This window comes from Cetorhinus maximus, chromosome 9, assembly GCF_964194155.1.
Source record: "Cetorhinus maximus chromosome 9, sCetMax3.hap1.1, whole genome shotgun sequence".
Taxonomy (NCBI): Eukaryota; Metazoa; Chordata; class Chondrichthyes; order Lamniformes; family Cetorhinidae; genus Cetorhinus; species Cetorhinus maximus.
The window spans coordinates 41,888,337-41,906,929 of record NC_135887.1 but is presented as its reverse complement, the minus strand read 5'-3'; the positions used below and the strand labels follow the sequence as shown (position 1 = coordinate 41,906,929).

At 41.2% G+C, this 18,593-nt stretch overlaps 1 protein-coding gene across 4 annotated transcripts in view; it reads left to right on the top strand.

The window, feature by feature from the left end:
• The window catches only part of auts2a (activator of transcription and developmental regulator AUTS2 a), a 1,158,583-nt gene that overhangs the window by 1,087,867 nt on the left and 52,123 nt on the right, over nucleotides 1-18,593 (top strand). For 3 of the 4 annotated variants that reach the window (XM_078548599.1, XM_078548601.1, XM_078548598.1), the window contains exons 10-12: nucleotides 5,332-5,567; nucleotides 9,080-9,124; nucleotides 17,935-18,030. In XM_078548599.1, coding sequence (XP_078404725.1) covers nucleotides 5,332-5,567; nucleotides 9,080-9,124; nucleotides 17,935-18,030 — 377 coding nt within the window. The remainder of the gene's footprint in view (nucleotides 1-5,331; nucleotides 5,568-9,079; nucleotides 9,125-17,934; nucleotides 18,031-18,593) is intronic. The other variant, XM_078548600.1, reaches the window with a different exon arrangement.

Below are 18,593 nucleotides of genomic sequence, written 5' to 3'. Positions count from 1 at the left end.
CTGGGTTTCAGTCTCACCTCCTCAGATTCCACTCCCCAGATTCCTGAGTCTGCACTCTAGCACCAACTCACAAGCACAACTTCAGCTCTTCAGCTGTGCCAAGTAGACTGTTACTGCTCCAAAGGGTTACCTTTACCCCAACAGCCAGCAGTACTGAGTCACCAACCTCCTGCTGCCTTCTTAAATCTTCAGGGCTTCTTGCAAGCCCCCAGAACATGAAGTCACCAAACACAGTTCCTTTTCTGCTTGGAGCCTCTTTCTCTGCTCCTCTCTCTTTTTGACTGGGACCTCTCCCTGTCCCGTCTGGGACTTCCTTTGAGACCTCTCCCTATACTCTGTCCCTGTTCATAGTCTGGGACTCTTCTCCTGGGACGTCTCCCTGTCCCCTGCTTGAGACTCTTCTCGATTATGGTGCCCTGCTTCTGGGTCACCGGGGTTGTTGCGCTGTTTTCTTTTTATGCGGGCGCACTGGGCCCATCCTTGGCCCGAAAACTACACAACGCCAGGTTGTGTATGCGTGCCCCCCTGCCCCCCCAAGCCTGGACATGTGCAAACCTCCCAAGGCCAGTCAGGACTTGGAGCTCCTGGACCCCGCTTGCAGAAAAGGTAAGTCAGATCTTGTAACACCTTCCCCTTGGTAGAAAGAAAGCTTCATCATAGAGAGGACTTCTTTACAATGGGTTTTCAATTTCTTTACAGGAAGTACTTAACATCGTAAACTCCTAATAAATAGCTTATTATATACTGTACAGATAAACTTTTCATTTAGTTCCACAATTATACATATAACATTCTAAAGTTATCAACGCTTAACCAAAACAAAAGCAAGTACGTGTGACAAATAGGATTAGCCGGATTCAAGCATCTTAGAATTACCATAACTCAGAACCTGCCTTTTCTCCGACACCCTTTCATTAAAGCCGTCTTTACAAGGTATTGCTGTTTATTATCTGTGGCTGCTTGGGTGCCTTGTAGCTTGTTTCGTGGCTTTCGATGGAACACTCTGCCTGAAAGCAGCTTCTTGCTGGTTTTAAAAACATACAACAAAAATGGTTCCCTCACCTTGTGACTTCCAGAAGTTCAAAGCCCTTTTTCCAAACAAAGTGTGTTGTATATGTTGATTCCATTCATCCTGTGTTGTCATTTGACACCATGAGATTCACCCAGTCTAGTCTGGATGAGGGAAACCTTCATAATACAGTGGAAAGTTGGTAGGATCCATTCACATACATCTTACATGCATTGAGTTTCAATGTCCCCTTTGGTCTAGGGTAAAACAGAGGGCAGAATTTTACGGTCCCTCCTGTGCGATTTTCCATACCCGCCGAAGTCAAAAGACTTTTAAACAGCTTGCCACATTTTACGGCCCTTCCCCAATCACGACAGGGTTGTAAAATTCCACCCAGAGAGTCAGCTCGGCTGGAATTGTATAGTCATTTTGTGTCGGTTCATCCTTAAACAAAGGGATATGTGAATTTCCCGGATGGCTGTGAATGTCCGTATTTAATTAGGCATTTGCTTGAAACATAGGACTTTTGGAAGCTCAAAATGCCAAAGGTCACATGATTTGCAGCAGCCATTTTAATAGTCTGTGTGTGTCCAGTTTTTAAAGGTATTGACTCAAAGTTCACAATATCACAAGCTGACACTAGAAGAAGGTTTAGACTGTGCTTTGAGGAATACAGGAAACAAAGGCTGGTGATCTTTTAATGCCCTAAATTGTTCATTGTCATTGTATGAGTGGATTCTGTCAATAGCTTAAGTGATATGTCAAAATATTTTTCCTGTTGAAGATGTGGTGAAAGTTAACCTTTTGTATTACATCAGTGTGTTGCATGTGTAATATGATTCTTTCTGTCAAGCATAGTCCAGGTCTAGCTTTGAGGAAACACATGATCTGTTTACCTCTGCAACAGTTTCCTCTAGGATTGAAGCATCATATCATTTATGTATCATACCATCATTTGCTACTTGAATATCAACATGACATTTTGGGATTCTTTAGCTTGGTGATAATTACTAGAAATAAAATCTGAGGTGTAATAGCAGCATCTACATTTTCAGTTATTTTATTATCTTAAACCTTTGTAGACTTAATTCCTTCCATAGATGTAATAGTATCTTGTGCTGATGCAAATGAACAGACTTGTCTGTCTGCAGTTTGAACTGCATGTCTCTCAACATGCCTAAACCGACAGATACCAGAGAGAATTCACTGTGAGTGGTCTGCTGTGATATTAATATACTTTTGCTCCATACTGTTGACGGTAGACCAGTGAGAATTCTTTTCTTTCACAGGATGTGGGCGTCGCTGGCTCGGCCAGCATTTATTGCCCAACCCCTGTATTGCAATAATGCAGACCAGGCTTTTCTTTCATAGTAAGCTTATTGAGACTGCTTATTTGCCAGATTTGTTGTGAGTGAAGAACTTACCAACCCTAGAAGAGGTCTCTTTGTACCAATTGGAAATAACTGCATTTTCTTTTATTCATTCATGGAATGTGAACGTCACTGGCAAGGCCGGCATTTATTGCCCATCCCTAATTGCCCTCAAAAATGTGATGGTGAGCCGCCTTCTTGAACCAATGCGATCCATGTGGTTTAGGTATACTCAGTGCTGTTAAGGAGGGAGTTCCAGGATTTTGTCTCTTCACTCCGGTGACAGTGCAGGAGCGGTCATAAAGTTCCAATTCAGGATAGTGTGAGACTGGAGGAAAATTTGCAGGTAATGGTGTTTCCTTGTGTCTGCTGTGCTTGTTCTTCTAGGTGGTAGAGGCCGCAGGTTTGAAAGATGTGATCAAAAGAACCTTGGCAAGTTATTACAGTGCTTCTTGCAGATGGTACACACCACTGCCACTATATGCTTGTTGTGAAGAGAGTGAATGCTTAATGTGATAGGTGGTGGACTGTTTTGCCCTGGGTGGTGTTGAGCTTCTTGAGTGTTGTTGGAGCTGCAGTCATCCAGACAAGTGGAGAGTATTCCATCACACTCCATTCCATTCACTTCCATTCACATACACCTTACACACATTGAGTTTCGATGTCCCTTTTTGTCCAAGGTAAAACAGAGGGTGGAATTTTACGGCTCCTCCCGCTGATGGGATTTTCCATACCTGTCAAAGTCAAAAGACTTTTAAATGCTTGCCACATTTTACAGCCCCACCCCAATCACGACAGGGTTGTAAAATTCCACCCAGAGAGGCAGGTAGGCTGGAATTCCATAGTCCTTTTGTGTCTTCACTTGTGCCTGTAGATGTTGGAAAGGCTTTGGGGAGTCAGGAGATGACTTACTCACTGCAGAATTCCCAATCTTTTTGTGGCCACTGTACTTATATGCCTGGTGCACTTAAGTTTCTGGTCAATTGTGACCCCCAGATGTTGATGGGAGGGGATTTAATGGTGGTAATGCCATTGAATGTCAGGGGGAGATGGTTAGATTTTCTCATTTTGGAGATGATCATGGCTGAGCACTTCCGTGACATGAATGTTATTTGCCACTGATCAGCCTTAGCCTGAATATTGTCCAGGTTTTGCTCTGTTTAGGCATGGACAGCTTCATTATCTGAGGAGTTGTGAATGGAAATGAACACTGTGCAATCATCAGCGAACATCTCCATTTGTGACCATATGATGGAGGGAAGGTCATTGACAAAGCAGCTGAAGATGGTTGGGCCAAGGACACTACCTTGAGGAACTCCTACAGCAATGTCCTGATCTACATGATTTACTGAAAGCTCAGAATCAATGGATCAGTAACAGGATTGTCAATAATATTACTTGGACATCCAAAATCCATAATGATTTGAATTGACATACCGTTGCTGTCTGCTTGTTGCTTATCATGGGATTGATGGTGTTCTGTTCTCATATGTTGCTTAAATGTGCATCATGTTCAGACAAGGGCCTGTGGCGCATTTTGCTGTTTTAACTGGTGATAATTTAGTGCATGTGCGACTGGGCACCATGTTTAATTGGATCTTTTTGTAGGGATCTACATCAGGATGACCGACAGTACTTGGAGAATGATTTTATTTCCTACATGGATATTATTCTGTGTCCTCGGTTAGATAACCACCAGTGTGGGGGCAATTTTCACTGCAGCAATAGCAGTTGGTCTTGTTATCCTGGTTTTGTCACGTTGTGATGACATTTATTAGATTGAAAGAAACTTGTTGCTTAGTTTACACAACTCTTGGCCAGATCAAGTGCTTTGGTCAGTTCTAAAGTCTACTCCTTTAATAGGGCTCAATATTGCAATTGTTAGATGACCTTTGTCTTGACTTCCCAATGACATCAATGAAATGACTACTTGTTGACGAAAGTATGTGAAAAAAGAATCAATGCTTTCATTCTTGTGCCTTTGAACCCATTCATAAGTTACAACTTTCTTAGTAGCGTCGTGATCATTTACAGCTCTTTCAGCCTTACCAGAGTCTGGATAATTTCCAGGCAGCATGTCAAATGTATCTAGCAAATTTCTACCCCATATTGCAGACATGAAGCTGTTCTTCATGTCACCTCATATAATAGGACAGCATCCTTTGTACTAGCTTTGCTGAAGAGGAGAAATCTAAGGTTTGGCAGACTTGCTGGTACAATGTAAGGCTTGGCTCACTCGTAGATTCCTGGTGTCTGTCAGAAGTGAGGGGAGGAGGAGGAAGTGGACCTGATAGCGCTCTGAGGAGTGCTAGTGTGGGAATTGGGCAGTGGGGGAGGGGGTCACTACATATGCCAGCATTAGTCTTCAATTTTCTCTGTTACCCAAAACTTTGGCGTTTTGTAGTCTGATTCTTGGAAGTATATCTTTTAACTTATTTTAATCTAACCCAGCCAGCGGGAATGAGGTGGAATTCGTTCAACAAATATTTTAGATTCCAGCCACTGTACAGCCTACCTGTTTTTACGCTCCAACTGTGATGCCAAAATGTTTACAGAGGATTCTGCCATTCTAAAATGTTTACATACTACATCCTGTTATAACTGTTTAGATTAGAAGTTTCCATTAGAAATATTGTCACAAAAAATGTTCCAGAAAGTAATGTTCTTGGGCAAAAGTGCAAGCCATATGAACGATTTGTCAATGTATGCATATGATATATATAGGCATCTTCACTTCCTGATATCTGATGTTGTATGCAAGACATAAGTACAATTTTGAGTTGTATTTATACCTTCTTTGTGAAATTTCTAAGCTTTCCTTTACAAATATGTTGCTGAGTCTCTTCTCTATATAACCTAAACTGAATGGCGATGTCTGGAGTATCTGTGTAACATATATTGTGATATTTGAGCAGTGCATGGCTCCTCACAATGTTTATCTGTCTCCCATAGAGCAAGAACTTCTGCGCCAAGAGCTGAACACCCGATTTTTGGCCTCCCAAAGTGCCGACCGAGGAGCTTCGCTGGGGCCACCACCCTACATGCGAGCGGAGTTCCACCAGCACCAACACCAGCATACCCATCAACACACTCATCAGCACACGTTTGCGCCGTTTCCGCATACCATCCCACCAACGGCCATCATGCCAACTCCTGCACCACCCATGGTGCGTACCCAAGGCAGAAATGTGAGGATAAGTAGAGCACAACAACTCTATTCCCCTTGTATCACTTGTACTATTTTGATCCTTATAAGGCACCGTAACTATTTATTGTCAGCAGATTCAAAGCTGTTTGTACCAACCATTTTGTATGCAGTTATTAGTCAATCTGGATAATTGAGCCAGAAATACCTTGTTTTCTTCATGTAATTAGAGCAATTTATAATGAGAGTTTCACTCTCAGCTTTCCTCAAATATTTGTGTTGTTGTGAATTTAAGACCATGGGTAATTGTCTGAGTGTGCATCTGGCAGGGAGCCTCAGCTATTCCTGGTGCATATTAGAAATCTGGACATGCATTGCTAACAATTTTCTGAGCATTGATTTTAAATGGTAGAAAAATCAGGTACCCAAATTTCCAGTATGTGCTTCTGGGGGATGGGAATCTCTAAAAGAAACAGATGTCATCACAAATTTCTAAGCTGTAAGCCAGAAACCATTTATGCACACAAACAAGACACCTGAACGGATGATAGCAGTACAAATATATTTTGTGCAGCTTCAATAACACATCCTCCGTTTCATATAAGAACTTTCGTGCATTGAGGCCGCATCTTTGCCATAGTACCAGATGCTTGCTGCCATAAGCTGTTACCACTGTTTGCACCTTGAGTTTCTCTGCAAGACAGCACAGGGACTTTGTCTGTAAAATGCCATGATTTCTCTGCATTGGGGGAATAGCAGAGTATCTTGGTTCTGGAATTGAAGAGATGAGAGTGACACGGAGTGAGATGGCTGTGGCTCGAGCTTCACTGGAAACCAGTTGAAGGTTTGATTTCACGTGACACTCACCCTTGCCACCTTTGGTGCATGTGAATTCTGTCATGGGGGTGATGGGCGGGGAGGGGGATTCTACAAAGCTGGCACGGCTGTCTCACAAAAACAACATTGGCAGTGAGATTTGTGCTGTTGATGGTCTTACCCACCTAACTTAAAAGGACTAAACAATTTGAGGCACCTATAGAAGAAAGGAGGAGGTAGTGTAAACTTCAAATGGAGTTTGAGTCACTTTTGTTGTGACAACCTTACACTTGGGTAATATTTCACCCCTGAAATAAGTATGTGACTATTGGCAGAGGAGTTTCTTTCACAGAAGCTGTGATTTGGATCTCTGCTTCGATGTCTGTTCACATTCTGACCTTTTCTGTGACTGTATAAGGCTATTTCTCCACCAAACCTGATGACCTGGCAAAGGGACTTAGCTCAGGAGATGAGGGAAAGCACATGGAGCCCCAGAAAGCTCACTCCTGGGCAACTAGACGAATGTATGGATGGAAATCCTAGGTTTTGAAGTGCAAAGGCAGGGAAGAGGGATAAAATGGGACTAAGATAATGTAGAGCAATGATAGGCCTCCTTGCTCCATTTCTCTTCATTATTTGTGACTATGCACTCTGAGTGCAGGGCACTGGAGGAAAGTTCAGCCCATAATTTCTTAATTAGACATTGTCCGCTTGGTCCCATTGGTAGCACTTGAACTTCTTTGTCCGAAAGTTGTGTATTCAAGCCACACTGCAGGATTGAGCAAGCAATCTAGGCCCCAGTGTGGAGGGAATGTTGCATTTTTGAGGCCGTGCCATCTTTCAAATACTGAATAAACCTGAAGCTTCATCTGCCTATTTGTAGAAGACAGAAAGTTCTCCTGTTGCCCTGACCAGCATTCTGCTGTCAGCCAACACCATCTAAAACAGATTAACTGGGTTAGCTACCTCAATACCAGACCTTGCTTTGTGCAAATTGACTGCCATGATGGCCTACAAAGCAGCAGTGACTGCACTTCAGTAATAAGTAATTGGGCTTGAAGCACTTTGAGACATCCTGGTGATGTGATAAGATGTGATATAAATGCAGATGTGTTCATTTCTAAAACAAAAATGAGATCCATGCGACATTTCTGTATGCATTTGGGGCTCGGAGCCTTCATTGTAAATAGGGTCATGCCCAATTTATTTTAAACCTTTAGCCTGTTTTTAATCGTTTTATGCTTATAGATGCTCAACATAGGTGGTTTTACAAATACAAGAATACCAAAAGGCTATCTCTTGCAGAGACTTGGTCCAAATAGTTGAATTACCATTATATACTTTCTTCATCTTTTCCTTCATAGTGTAGGAAATTTATATTTATTACTGTTTTGAAGACCATGTGTCCGTTTTAGTTAGACTAAAAGGGTGAATTGTTGAAAGGGCAAAAATTGAGAAATTTGACTTGTTTATTGTGAGGCTGCAGAAATGTAAACATATTGAATCCACTAAAATGTATAGGTTATATTGGCCACTAGTTATTTAGAGCTCTGTAATTTTTTTTTAAACAGCCTACACTGAATTCATTGAGAAGGTCAGTAACATGTGGCCAGTTAATTTGGGACAGTGAAAGAAAAAAAGGAATGCAGTCTCTTTATAAAAAAACAGTTTCAGTTTTGAACTTGAAATCCTATATGTTTATGTGGAAGTTAAATTCCTGTCTGATTTGACATCTTTATATAGCATTACCATGTTAACCCCTTGGATTGCAGAATAATCCTCTGGCTTTGAAGGAGTCAGGCTGACCTTCCTCATGATGCTTTGAAGCTGCAAATAAGTTAGCCTGAATGTTGTTACTGATTTTTTTTTACACTGTCATTTTATAATATGCAGATTCCTGAGGTTTCTTTCCTAGGTTCATCCAACTCATGAATGGCACCTGGTCACACATAAGAGTGATATTCTGTTAAAAACAAACTGTGCATGGAATGTGGAGCATCATACTGCCCGTGGAGTGGTGGGCCCTGGGTTTGCACCCCACGGTTTTCTGTGCAGTGAGCGATTTCTGTATCTCTGGCTTACCATTGAGGAGGAGGGAGGGAGTGACAGAATGCCAAGCACCATCCTTAAGGGAGAGAAAATGATGTGAGCATGTAATCTTCAAGAAAAGCCTTCTAGAAGCCAGACCAGGAGTGGGACTGGTGGAGGCGTGAAAGAATTTTGCTTAATTGGCCAGTTTGGGATGAGGAAACCATGAAGTGGAGATGAGAAAAAGGAGGAAAAAACCCCCCCTGTTCCCTCTAAAATGAATTCCTTAGCCTTGGTTTCCTACTATTGCACTCACCAGCCAGGGGTTTTCTGCCCATTACAGTGAACAGACAGAAAGTTGTACACTGGCAAGCACAGAAGCAAGAAAACCCTAAACTGCACATCAATGACACCCTTGAAAGAATGTTGTGCTTTATCTTTTTAACAGAATGTCGAACTAAGATCTTGTGAGATACAAAATTTCCACAGTGCAGAATATGGATCTGGGTTAAAATGTATAAGCCAAAGGCGGCTTGTTGAACATGAGCTTGATTTATTTTATTACATGTAGATTATAATATCTGACACTTGTAGCTCCAGTTCAGTGTGACAGATTGTTTTTGAACAGCACAACTTGAGTAGCCATGGCAACGAGAACAAATCTGTGTTAACAGACCATAACTTGTTTTACATGCTTTGATTCCTTTGCAGTTTGACAAATACCCAACAAAAGTTGATCCTTTCTACCGACACAGTGTGAGTGAACTCACCATTACACCAAGCTTGCTCCAGCCATAGACAACCCTTGAAGCACTGTGTTAATTCAGTTAGTGTGATAACTTGAGCTGTATAGTTAATGCATGAATACCCCAAAATGTAAAAGAAAATCAGGCTATTAGCAGGCTGTTGTTTATATTAGTGGCCTGCGTGCATATACTCTGCTTTTAATACTTCCAGTATAGTGTAAATGTGCCAAAGTTAGATTGGAAGTTGGCATAAACGCACTGTTTCCATTTAAGCTGCAGCATAAAGTACAAGCACTGAGACCAGCCAGGTTAACAAAACACTACTTTCTGGTGAGGCAAGATACTTGTCATACTGCTCTTGTCTCTAATGTACTTTTGGCCTCAGCATTTATTGTAATTGGCGTTGATTCAGAGGATGTTAAGGAAAAAACGTGCTGCAGAACGTTCAGGCTTGAATTTTCAGCTCGGCAAGCGGACGCAATTGGCAGGCCTGACCGCGATCGGCCCCTCGCCACAATTTCACACTGCTCGGCCAATTAACGGCCAACCAGCGTGAAGTGTGCGCTGATACAATCAGCGCTGCAGGGGTTGGGGGTGAGAGGAGGGCATGCACTGAGGTCGGTGCGGGGGAGCACGGAATGAAAGCCCTGAAGGCAGAGAGCTGCCTCAGAGTGCTGAAGAATTTAAATACAAAAAAAAAGTAAAGATTTTAAAAACCGGGGAGAAAATGCCCACAGGTCAGAAACAGTCACCTCAACATATACAACATGAAAATTCTGTCCAAACGTTTAATTTTGTTTAATGATGGAAACCTCATCCCACCCTTGGATGAGGTTTCCTGAAAAATGGAAAGGCCACCTGGCTGATTCGCCCGCCCGCCAACCATAAGGTTGGACGGGCAATGAAAAATCCTAGTTAATCGTGCTGTCAATGGGCTTAATAGCCCTCTTAATTGTCGGCAGACGCACTCCCAACTTTAGTGCATGCCTGCCGACCGACCGAAATATCGTGCGAGTGCGTGATGGCGTCGGGGCGCTCGCCTGATGTCATTACGCGCTATTTTATGCTTGTGTGTGTCAGGCACATGCCCTCACACCGAGCGAAAAATTCTGCCCTCAGTTTCAGTGTGCTTGGTGAAACCTGTGCAGAATTACTGCTGAACCCTATATTTTGTAGATTATTTTGTACTTCCTCCCCTGTCCCAGTCCTAATATCACATGGCATACCTTGTCTGAAACTCTGGCCTCTGATGGTGGCTCTCTATACTAGGCCAAAAGGGACAGGTGCTGTCGTGGCAAAGATGGGGCTGGGTGGTTGGAGGAGAGGGGAACGTTGCCTGATTTTATTTAGCTTTTACTTCTTCCCCTCCTTTCTTATAAAAAGGAATCTTGCTCCGGTCTGACAGAACTGAGACTCAGAACCTATTGTGTGAAGTATGTTGCATGCCTCGACATTCCCTTCAGTCATATTATTGAGTCACTTCTATTTATAGTTACTTTTCCAGTTTATTTCACCAATAAAGCCATCAGACTTTTATTAATCGAGGTTTTCAGAGATGTGGCTCCTTGCAAAAATTGGTGATTACTCTGCCGTCTGATTCAAGTGTTGTCACTCAATGATGAATCAGTATATTGTGTAAAACCACAAACTCTGCTGTCTGCCTTTTATTTCCTCTGTCATCAAAGTTTCCTCTTAGGTCTTTCTTGGGTCTCTCGTGAGTCAGACAAATTTAAGTTGCCAGAAATCAAATAAACATTAGAGATAGACTCCAAGCTAAGATCATATTCTTTATATACTACTTACATTTAACCCTCTGATTACCAGGATGTGCCCCTCAGATCAACTAGTTGAAAATTTCAATGTATACACAGTGAAATAAACCCTAATTTTAAAGCAATCCTATTAAATATCACAGATATCCATTACTAATATAAGCACTTAAAATATAAGATTTTAAATAAACAAGTGTTTAGAAACTCTGCTTGCATGTTGACTTTTAGCTGTAAATGCACTGCAGTGTGCCTCAGTCTTCCTGTATTAGAGCGGGTTCCTGCTTTGATGTCCAGCCGATAGCCTTTGCTGGAATTCCTATGCCTTGACTTCGGCTAATTACAGCATCAAGCTTGGCTGCACTGCAGAGGGATAGGATTGGCCCAAAAAGGACCATCATTCTCTTGAGCACCTTCTGCAGCACTGCAATGCTGTAACCTAATTGGGTGCAGTCTGTCATCTTGTTCTTGCGTTCTGCCTTTGGGTATCATGACAACTTTGAGCCATCGGTATTCCTTTAAAAGCTGCTGGTACCCAACAATGCGCACCCTTGCTCTGTGTGCCATGCAAAGGAACTGACCTCATATCGACCTACAGGTGCCTGCAGCATCCAAACCTCACTGCTCTTACTCCTTCCCAATACCAGCAGCATGTCATTTAAAATTAATTAATAATGACTAAAAGCAGAATCAAGATGGAGCTGTTTCAGATCAGGGTCAACAGCAAGAATCTTATTAATGGAGCACTGGATACAGACCAGGATGAAAAAAAAATGATTTGCCCAAAATGTTTACAACTTAATTTTTGAAGATCAGTTAAGTGACCTAAAATTAAAAAGGAGAGAAAAGAAAAATATACTTGGATTCTGTAGTCTTTCAGGGGATTTCAGCAATTGGATTAGCAAATTAGGCCAGCATTTTCTATGCACATTGATCTCAGTAAATGCATGCTTAATTTGGAACAAAAATTCTGAAACTCCCTTGTGGATAAATGCATCACCTGAGCTAAACAGTCCAGGCTTCATTCCCAATTCTTGCTAAATTGGTCTTTGGATCTCTATGATCAGATCATTGGGGGAAGAAGAGGAAAGGGGGGAAGGTTCATGCTGCTGATTGTTATCCAATGATTCTGTTGGAAATATTGTGTGCGTGACTGTTGGATAAGAGAAAGACTGGGATTCAACTGCATTTTGTTCCATGGTTGAATGACCTGATGACACTTCAGGCTCCTAAATGAGGAATAAACAGTTAAATGAGAGACTGGAGGATCACTGGCGCCTGTGGCCATGGCACGTTGCAATGGCTTCAGGAAAGGCAGGGAGGACATTGAAGAATACCCTTTAGAACACATGTGACCTGACACGTATGAGCAAGTGCCATCAAGTAGAACTGCTTAATTATGTTAAGGTGGGTGGCCTGTTATCTTTATGAGCCTTCAAAGCCCTCATTGCCTCATTGAAAGTAAACAAACAATGAACTGGGCAAAAAATGATCAGGTGACTAGAAGGTGTGATCCAAAATACAGGCCTGGCACACAGATTGAAGGTCAATAAATGTATTCAGAATGTCTTTTTCCAAGGCCATTCTCATTTGTAAAGCTCTGCTGTTACAAAATATTTTCAAGCATTGTTTTGTTGTTGTGAATGAAGTCACAAAGTTAACTTAAATGATTGCAAATAAAATGGATCTAAAATAAATTCTCAAGTCAGTGGGGCTGACATGTTGCCTTCCTTTCCCTTAATTTAAGTGCAGCAAGAAGAATAAACTCCAACTTGTGTGATTATGTGCTAACAGCAAGGGCTTCACCCCAAGAAACGCATACTTTCAGGAAAATCACGATGGGAATCTGGATAATTAATCTATCAACATGATTACTTTCCTGGCAGAAAGAGACAACATGGTCAATTCATACTGCAGCTAAAGGATGGAACAATGGTGTAATAAAACCAGATTGACTTTGGATGGTCCATTTGCACCAGAGCCAATTCAAATTGAGAGCAGGCCTCAGGAGGAGATGGTTTCCAACACAATTTCAGTGCACCACCTGCTGCTCATCACTGAGTGCATTGTGTATTTTAATTCACACCAGAGCTTTTCCTTAAGAAACCACATCCTTTCCAATGATTTAAACAGCCTGGGTATCAAAGGCACATGAAAACTCCCTTCAACTAATCACAACAGTCAGAAATGTAAAGGCTACAATCTATTAAATATAGTTTCAGGAACAGAATCCAATCAAACTAACATTTTTACTTGCATTCCTCCACAACTTCTGGCACCCAGTATGAATTTTTTAAAGAAACAAAATTAAACTTTGTGATCGCTGAAGTATTTTAATTGATTTGTTGAGTAAAACTGGTGTCTGACAGCTTTGAACAGAGGCCAAAGAAGCTTCTGGAAAGCAACAGGTATCACTCATTAACACACTTCAGTTTGGTGCTACATTTGGTTTGGATGCTGAAGTGCAGAATTTTGGAAACCCTGCTCTATGATTTCGATATAACTAGCACTCTGCATATTCATTCTAATGCTTGTAGCAAGACTGGACATTTTCCTTGTGGATTGAGAAACCCAAATGAACCACAGTTCATGGAATAGGGACAACGATACAAATAGCGAAATAAGAACAGAAATTGCTGTGAATATGTAGTAGGTCAGTGACCACCCTGTAAAGAAGATAAGGCAGTTAATGTTTTTGGTTTGTATGTGTCATCAGAACTTATTTTTGAAGATGCAAAACAGTGGTTAAAGGAAACCAAGCTTGGGTTTTAAAAGTTTAGGTTTAACTGAGAATGGAAATACTGAGGCAGTTAAAGACTTCCCAAGTTTGGAAGCTCTGGAAATGAGTGAGTCAGAGTAGGAGGATAGTATAATGAGGCTTGATTTGAACATAGTGAGCATGCAGGGAGGATTACATCCATAAGTTGCAGATAATGGCAAGAACAGCCTGGCATAGTACAGGCTATGGAAGGTTTGGACAAAAATGAAAATGGCACATTGATTTGGATTCTACTGTAGGTAGACCTGATTGAATCCCTCTTTGTGTAAAGAGGGTTGTTGCATGCCTGAGATCACACTTAACGGACAGTGCTTCAAGGGTTTTGGATCATTGTTTTGAGCTGCTCTTTGACTGTGCTGCGATCATTGGTATTCACACAGCAGAGCTGTTTACCCACGTCATTTTCAAATCTCTTGCATCTAAAGCTTTGCTTGGTCATTGGTGTGCTTCCATGCAATGCACACACTCTGATATGTTGCTGTTCAATTGCAGAGCTTAAAAGTAGTAACAAAATTAAGCAAGTTATCAGGAGTTGAGGATGAATAGCTGTGCAGGAGCTTTACAAGCCAGTGCTTTCGAACAGAGACCCATCTTCCACGTAGGTGTCTCACAGAATAATATAGAAAGGAACATTTTGCAGAATCCTGAACCTTTCTGCAGACTCAACTACTTTTTGACTGACTCCCCTAGCCTTATATGTCTTAACTCTGAAGAATGAATGCATTTTAACTTCATAGATTGGAGCTCAGGAGAGGTGAGACATCCTTTCCCCAGGAGGTATGCACATTTCCCAGTCTCCAGATGAGCAGAGATCACCTGGCTGGAATTGTCTGTACAGGCAAATATATGAAAATTTACCATAGTTTTTACATCTAGTAATTCTCTTTTACAAAATTCCATTTTTTCAAGCATTATATGTCTACATTTACCGGGACAATCAAGATATCAAATCAATAGTTACAAAAGTTTACCTTCAGTTTGTAATCAAATTAATCTTTGAAGAGATTACTGCAAATATTCCTTATTAAGGTGGAAGGATTCACACAAGTGTAGAATGTGACATTGAAATGCAAACTCTGACCAGTACTTAGCAACAGCAGATTAGTATGAATTAAGTTTTTAAACAGTTAGCAAGCCTTAAGTCATCTTTAGTTTCCTGAATGTTACTTTGCCATAAGAAATTAACTTCATGAAGGAACAAAAACAAACTTTAGCGATCACAAAATGCCACAGATGATATGTGAGGTTGTAGCATGGTGCTTTAATCAGCTGAAGGTTTGCATCTTGCATTCTGAAATAGGATCAAAAGGGAGTAACTGATCAGAACAAAGCTATTCAAAGGGGCAGCAGTATTGAATTGGGTTTTACTGAATTCCATCCCCCTGAGATGACATCTGTTAAAAGTTAAGGGAATATCCAGTTTCATTGTTACTGATGGAAGATTATTTTCAGTAAAGCCAATTCAAAAGTAACTTATACAATATATAGTTTTCACTTAATTTTGTAGGGCATAAACCTAGATTGTATTCAACAGAGGCTATGTATTCCACACTTTAAGTGGCTGTATCCCTCAGCAAACTCTATGTGAGGTAGTATAAAATGTCGTCACTGTCTGTAGCCAAAGAATTTCTTTATTTGAGTGCAGTCAAAATATTTGACTTAATTCAGTTACTACTTCTAAGCTTAATCCTCCATGCCAATAATCAGTAACAGCCACACATTTTCTTTGCTGCTATTGCTGCTTTCCATTGCGCTGGATCTATCTGCAGCATACATAACCTCTACAAACTAAGCTTTACCCTCGAAGGTGCTTGAGCCTTGGATTAATGATTTAAAACTAGTGGCGTTCATTGAATCAGAGTAAATTTTTTTTATATTCGTTCATGGGATGTGGGCGTCGCTGGCTAGACCAGCATTTATTGCCCTTGTTCAGAGGGAATTTTTAAGAGTCAACCACATTGCTGTGGGTCTGGAGTCACATGTAGGCCAGACCAGGTAAGGACATTAGTGATGCCAGATGGGTTTTTACAACAATCGACAATGGTTTCATGGTCATCATCAGACTTTTAATTCCAGATTTTTATTGAATTCAAGTTTCACCATCTGCCCTGGTGGGATTCAAACTCTGGGTCTCTGGAATACTAGTCTAGTGACAAAACCATTACGCCACCGCCTCCCCCTGAGACGCCTCCAAGCTGAAAGCATACCTGACATGACCAGGGTTCAAAATTCCTAGTAGTCTTGTATTGCATTAATATTTGTTGGGCCCCAAATTAAATATAAACTCCAGTTGGCAAAGTGTGTAGATTATCTCAGAGAAGATGGTTGCCTCAAGCTTCCAAATGGTTGAAGTGTACAGGACATCATTAATTTGCCACATGAACCGCACCACTGGGCTAAGATCTATTGCCAGATAGCTGGCTGAACTTGTTCTGTTTACATGCTTTATATTCATTGCCCAATTGTCAGACTTGATTGGTAGGTAGCTGCACTGACAATGAAAGAAGCAAAACTGAAGAGCTTCCCTAAAAATTCAAGCAGTTAGGAAATTTTTGAAAAGGGCACAAATGAGAACATGATCCATTTTGAACAGTAAGTGTTCAAAACACTTCTTGTTTTAGATAAATCCCTTGCAAGTTACCCCTGATTGATTGTACTTATTATACCCAAAGAAATGTATTACAAGTGGCTGATCTCCGTTTTCCTCTGTGGGAAAACATTCCGTGGAGACTAGTGTTTCCTCAAAGAGGAAGAAAGTAAATCTATGGGAAAAGCCTCCTCCTTTTATATACCTATTGCTATCCAATAGAAAAGCCATATTAACAGAGCCCCTGGAGCAGGCCATCTCATTGCCATCTCATATACAATTCATGTGTAGTTTATTAAGACTGTAATCAATCACCATTACGTAGTCCCAACTTTCAGCATAATATCCATGCCTCTGATGTGTATAAGCAATTTGTTAGGTGTGATCCACATTGTAAAATCAAGGTACCAAAGATCACAGGTTCTCGCACTCCTCATTTCAGATATTGGCCGCTGGTAATGCTTGCACATTGCATCTTTGCTTCTGACAGGAAATGATTGCACCAGTATTCTGTAAACTGTACATACCAGGCTACAGATCCCTCAAGGCTGTTTTACCATATCTTTTTCAAGGAAACCCAAAGCGAATGCTGTAGAGCAAGCTTGGTTGGAAGGCTTGACAATCTTTGGGCATCATAAACTATCAGGAGTTTTAAAGCAGTTTTAATGGCTGTGTTATTTGATCCATCTTTAGGTTGGTGTGGGGCAGGCTTCTTTCTGTTCTCCTGTCAGTTAGTACAAGGGAGGTGCCTTATCTACAATTGTTTTTTACAGCTTATAATTGGTAAAGTACTTGCACTGTACCAACTGGACAATTGCCTCATTTGAAGGATGTTATAAACTTATGGGAAACGAGCTTGAAAGGACAAAAAATGAGCACAGGCTTGAGAAAGAAAGCTGGCATTGCCATTGTTTAGTTTTGATGATCCTGGAGACATTTATGATCTCCCAGCTGGAGGACGATAGAGGACAGTGAATAAAGATGAACTCCATCTCAAAATTAAAACACATTCAAATTAGAGGGAGGATCTAGTTGGTCAGGGCTAGTTGAGTTTTTGCAGATTCCATTTAGATTTGGCTTATTTAGGCTGAATTTGTATGTATTGAGCACGATTCAAATGGAACTCTATTCCCACAAAAATATATTAATTCCTTCGAAGAATGCATGCCAAGGTTTCTATGTGAATAACTTCATTGGCAGGGAGGGTGTGTGAGAGCTTTGACAAACACAGAGCCTTTTTCAAGATTGGAATATTTTCTTGTGTTTACTCATATCAGCACACACTGCCATTTTAAATGCCATTAGCAACAGGAGGGAAATGTGGTGACAGATCATCAAGTTTTTGCCCATGTTATAGTAGCAGGATAATAACTAGGCCAATGTAGAGCAGACTTGCTTGTCATCGTGATTTTTGGAGGTGCTGAATTAGAATTTGAGCTTTCAGGGTGAACAGGGGGTGTGCCCGTTTCTTGTTTAAACATTCTTGTAAGCCAAGAAATAAATCTTGTGATATTGATTGGATTTAAAGTGCTGGTGAAACCAAGTCCTGTTCCAAAGCTATTCTTCTAACCTAATTTTAAATTGCACAGTATATAACAGGAGAGCTGCTAAATGCGTTGCTTGTTTTTCTTCACTTTATCATTGTAATCAGCAAACCTGAAACATTCCTCCTTTTCTTTCTGCAGTTGTTTCATTCATATCCTCCGTCCATGTCTGGAATTCCTCCCATGATTCCACCTACAGGTCCTTTTGGCTCTCTGCAAGGAGCATTTCAGCCTAAGGTAACCCTGAAATCCCTCTACCCAATTTTCCTCTTCTATTTTTTTGAGATGTCACTAATGGTCAAAGATCTGTGTTGGGAGCTTCTGTCAGTTAGAATCTGAATTAAAGTCAAAGCAAACAAAAACAGAAAATGCTGGAAAAACTCAGCAGGTTTAGCAGCATCCGTGGAGAGGGAAACAGAGGTAATATTTCAAGTCCATATGACCCTTCTTCAGAGCCGAAGAGAAGTGGAAATGTGATGAAATTTGTACTGTTTAAGGAGCAGGTGAAGCTGGATAGAAGACCAGCGATAGACGGGGACAAAGGAGAGATTGACAAACATGTCATGAACTAAAGGACAAATGGACTGTTAATGATAGTGGTAAGGGCTAAAAAGGTGCTGTATTGGCGTAAAGGTAAGAAAGCAGAATGCGATAATAGCAGAACAAGGGTAGCATTGTGTGAAAGAACAACATGGAACAAGTAACAGATAGCCCTACTGGGTGGGGTGGCGGGGGGGGGGGGGGGGGGGGGGCGCAGTGGAGGTAGTGGGGAAAAAGGGATAGAAAATGGGATAGAAGGG